The 5,002-nt window shown below is 39.2% G+C and overlaps 1 protein-coding gene across 2 annotated transcripts in view; it reads right to left on the minus strand.

The window, feature by feature from the left end:
* The window catches only part of KIF15 (kinesin family member 15), an 88,911-nt gene that overhangs the window by 42,321 nt on the left and 41,588 nt on the right, over positions 1 to 5,002 (minus strand). For both annotated transcript variants that reach the window (XM_011981109.1, XM_011981110.1), the window contains 2 exons: positions 3,789 to 3,930; positions 2,963 to 3,104 (listed from right to left, as the gene is read on the minus strand). In XM_011981109.1, coding sequence (XP_011836499.1) covers positions 2,963 to 3,104; positions 3,789 to 3,930 — 284 coding nt within the window. The remainder of the gene's footprint in view (positions 1 to 2,962; positions 3,105 to 3,788; positions 3,931 to 5,002) is intronic.

Below are 5,002 nucleotides of genomic sequence, written 5' to 3' on the forward strand. Positions count from 1 at the left end.
GATATTTGAAATTAGAGAAATGAGAATTAAAACCTTAACAGCAAGATCTCATTTTTTACCCATCAGATGGTCAAATATTAACAAGCCTGACAATGCCAGTTCCTGCGGACAGTGCTGGGAAAGGAGTGCATCAATGCTGCAGGGACAGGGTACAGACACTGGGAGGGAGCTTCAGCTTGACTCACTCAAATGCTAAGACATCCTAAAATGACCAATTCTCCTTTAACGGAATCCACCCCCAGAGAATGCATGCACTCGAAACCATCTACTTAAGCCATAGAAACCTAGGGTTAAAATAAGGTAGGTACCAGTTAATATGGAAAGATCCAAGGCATATCCCTTAAGGGGATATCCCTCATGGTGCTTCAAGCTCTATAATTCAAGCTCTATAATTTTTCTGTCCCTCAAGGGAGATGCCTTGGATCTTTCTACATTAACTGGTATGAGGCTCATATCCCTTGAGCCTCACGTTAACCGGTATGAGGCTCATATTCCTTGAGCCTCATATCCAAATGAGGCTCTAGGTATCAGTTAATGTGGAAAGCTCTAAGGCATATCCCTGAGTTAACAAAAGCATATTGTGGAATAACATATGAAGAATGACTCTTTAAAAAAAAAAAAAAAAAGCAAAACAATAAACAATCTAGGAAACAACTCTATGTTTTCTCAGTCTGTATATATTTATAGTATAAAAATGCTAAGAAAAAGGATTAAACTACCTTCAGGAATTAGGGGGGACAAAGGATTAGATTAGATCCAGATTGGAAGTGATGCTGAAAAGGAATTTTAACTTTAACTTGAAATATGTATATTTCTTTTAAACAAAGAGAATGTATTCATATAGTAGTTGCACAACTAAAACAACAACAAAGGCTCTGAATTGCTATGCTGCTCTTGGCAACATAAAAAAAAAATTCTGGTCAGGCATGGTGGCTCACACCTGTAATCCTAGTGCTCTGGGAGGCTGAGGCTCCAGGTGGATCGCTTGAAGCCAGGAGTTCAAGGCTGCAGTGAGCCATGATCATGCCAATGCACTCCAGCCTGAGTGACAGAGCAAGACCCTGTCTCTAAAAAACAAAACAAAAAATAAATAAATCAAAATTTAAAAATATTTTTTAAAAATTTCCGCCTGTATAGGAAAAAACCCAGCATTTTCCAGGTTGAATAAATCATTATATATCCACATAACATTCTTGAGCAACTGCCAAAACAAATCAAAAACCAAAACAGAAACAAAAAAGGGGAGAACGTTTTTTCCCCTGCAGACATAGGACAAACTCTAAAATATTGCTTTAAAACACACACACACACACACACACACACACACACACACACACACACAGCCCTCAAGCTATAGATAGAGATTTGCTACTAAATACCTTTTATATCTTTGAAAATTTCAGTCACAGGCCAGGCGCAGTGGCTCACACTTGTAATCCCAGCACTTTGGGAGGTCAAGACGGGCAGATCACCTGAGGTCAGAAGTTCGAGACTAGCCTGGCCAACATGGTGAAACCCTGTCTCTACTAAAAATACAAAAATCAGCCGGGTGTGGTGGTAGGCACCTGGAATCCCAGCTACTTGGGAGGCAGAGGCAGGAGAATCGCTTGAACCCAGGAGGCGGAGGTTGCAGTGAGCCAAGATTGTAAACCACTGCACGCCAGCCTGGGCAACAAGAGCAAAACTCCGTCTCAAAAAAAAAAAAAGAAAAATTTCAGTCACATAAATTACCTATTCAAATATGAATACAATTACTTAGTCTTCCATTAAGTGACACGAAAAGCACCACTACTAAAAATAATCATTATAAATAAACATCTATTTATATTTTAAGACACATAAGGAAAGGTTTCTGTCTTTCTTCTCTACTTCTTTCTTTTATTGAAAAGAACTTGAGGCTGGCGTGGTGGCTCCCACCTGTAATCCCAGCACTTTGGGAGGCTGAGGCGGGTGGATCATGAGGTCACAAGTTCGAGACCAGCCTGGCCAACATGGTGAAACCCTGTCCCTACCAACAATACAAAAATTAGCCAGGCATGGTGGCATGCACCTGTAATCCCAGCTACTCGGGAGGCTGAGGCAGGAAAATCGCTTAAACCCCAGAGGCAGAGGTTGCAGTGAGCTGAGATTGCGCCACTGCGCTCTAGTCTGGCCGACAAGAGCAGGACTTCGTCTCAAAAAAAGAAAAAAAAGAACTTGAATTCAAGCTGGACTTGAATTCCTGGGCTTGAGCGATCCTCTTGCCTCAGCCTCCCAAGTAGCTGGGACTACAGGCCTGCGCCACCACACCCAGGTGTGGTAAAATTTTTTTTAACCTTCAGAAAATTTGACACAAAAATTTGATACAAAAACTGAAATCACCATCACCTCCTCAACCTTTTGTTTTCCTTGTGTACTTCCTTTCTCTCCCCTCATTCTCAGTCGTTCATACATTTTTTTTTGTTTTTCTTTTATGAGGGATATGGTTATTTAGGACAAAACCCTCTCATGTTATTTCCAGTGGCACCTGTGATCCCTTAGTGGTCTTTGCCCTTTAGGGTTTCTATTCTACTGGAAGCTTTGAGGACATGTTACATTGTAGCAACAGCTGCCATTTTACTGATATCTACAAGGTACCAGGTAGCTTATCTATCTCATTTAGTACACTAAAACTCTGCGAGTAAATTACCTTTATCTCCAATTTAGAGAAAAGAAAGATTAGGCTCAGAAGTTAGGAAACCCTGCCTAAGGTTAGCAGCACATTCAAATTTGATTCCAAATGCTGAATTCTTTCCTACTCCACCCTACCCCTGGGGGGATACATCAGTGGGGTTGCTGGCAGCAACCCAAGGACCAGAGTGACACCGGTGTTAATTACCTGCATGGGATGTCATCGGCATCTGCAGATAGACCATACAGACTCCATTACTAATAAAATGACACAGCAGTGATTTAAGATGGAAGTATGGTTCAGATGACCTACCTTAAGTGTTTCAGCATGAATTTTATTCAGCTGAGAAACTTCTTGCCGCTTGCAGGCTTTTGTTGCTTCCAAAAGGTTTTCAAGATTAAGGTTCGCTTTTTGCAAAGACTGAAGCTCTGATTCCAATTCTAGCTGCCTTTTCCTAATAGATATTGTAAAACAGAGTATTTCAGGTAATAAGTAATGTCAAACATTTATAGAGTAGTTTACAGTTTATGCTCTCACATAACTTTATAGTTATCTCTAAATCAGAGATATTCTCTATTCTCTCAGATTATTCCCTTCATTCTTCAGTTCGGTAAACTACGGCTCAGAGACTGACTGTTTAAGGGATTCAACTAGTAAATAAATGGTAGAGCTCAAATTCAAAAGTCCAAATAGTCCATGATTATACCATATGTGATACGTCATTTTTGAACCAAACATTTGTTTATATTTTAGGGTAAGATTGATCTTAGTTATAATATGAATGTGATTTATCTTTGTTTTTACATAATGAGAATCAAGTAGGAATATTAATAAACCTATACTTCCTAAAAATCTTAACAACCCTGATTACCAAATTTAAATTTAAATAATTTATTATGTAAGTTCAATAGACTCTCAACTCAACAGGAAAAAACTGCTTAAAACACCTATATTATCTAGTTCATTAAATATATTAGTAAAGAGCTAGAAGCAGGCTTTTTCTTCATGTCAAAGTAGTTGCTTCTATGAGAGTTTAATATTTAAAAGTAAAACGCCCAACTGAATTATCAATATTAACACTACAGCAAATGAACACTAAAAGAAAATAAGTGTGCATGCATGTGTATTTAGACTTTACCTAGTAAGTTCTTTGAATTCTTCATATTCTTGCTTTGAATTATTCAGCTCTGTCTGAATTTGCAGGAGTTGTGCTTTTAACTTCTCAGTGTTTGCAAACGAACATGGTTCTTTCTGAGCTTTAGGAGAAAATCCTTGCTGATCTGTTAATAAGAAAACAATCTCAGTCTTTTTTGTTTTTGTTTTGGAGACAGGGCCTCATTATGTTGCCCAGGCTAGAGTGCAGTGGCTATTCACAAGCACAATCATAGTGTACTGAAGCCCCAAATTCTGGTCTCAAGTGAACGCCCTGCTTTAGCCTCTCAAATAGTTGGGACTACAGGTGCATGCTACCATGCCTAGCTTCACAACTTCAGTGTTTGAAAAACAAAAATAACAGGACACATTTTCTAAGTTCTCTGTCAGGTATCAATTTTGGGCCACAAGGAGGAAAAATGAGAAATGGGTTGGAAAGTGAGCCCTAAAATACAAAGCTTATAACTCAGCAGAAGGTGCAGGATGTGACAGTGTGCCAAAGGGGATTAGAAGTCATGTTTAAGAAGCAGAGGCCATAGGATGGAGAAGCGTAGTTAAGGCAACACCTTTCCCATTAGGAGAAAGAGCAAACAATGACGAAAATGTGGCATGCCTAATGCTAGACAGAGAAACAGCAGCCAGTGAATCTTGCAGGAATTAGTGCTAGCAGCTAATGTTAACAGCCAAGGAATTATTTAGAAAAGGAAACAAATAGCAAGGGCAGCAGGTTGTAAGAACTCAGTATCATCTATCAGGTAGAAAATACTAATTTTCAGGAAATGCCTTTTAGAACACTGAATATATTGAAGAGAGTCCACTGAGTTTCAGTGTGGGAAAAGATCACGTAAAAGTTGTTTAGAGAGTGATCAATGTTTAGAAACTAAAAAAAAAAAAAAAAAGAAACTGATGAGATCCAGATATTAGTATCTTCTGAAGGGACTAAGTCAAGGTATTATGGAGACCAAAACAAAATGGCCAACAAAATAAAGGGCACTGTAGGGAAAAGTAGTTTAAATAAAACAGAAAACCTAAGTCAGGCATAGGGGCTCACATCTGTAATCCCAGCACTTTGGGAGGCCGAGGTGGGTGGATCATTTGAGGCCAGAAGTTCAAGATCAGCCTGGCCAACATGGTGAAACCCCATCTCTACCAAAAATACAAAAATTGGCTCGGTGTGGTGGTGTGTGCATGTAATCCCAG

The sequence above is a fragment of the Mandrillus leucophaeus genome, unplaced genomic scaffold (genome assembly GCF_000951045.1).
Source record: "Mandrillus leucophaeus isolate KB7577 unplaced genomic scaffold, Mleu.le_1.0 Scaffold22, whole genome shotgun sequence".
Taxonomy (NCBI): Eukaryota; Metazoa; Chordata; class Mammalia; order Primates; family Cercopithecidae; genus Mandrillus; species Mandrillus leucophaeus.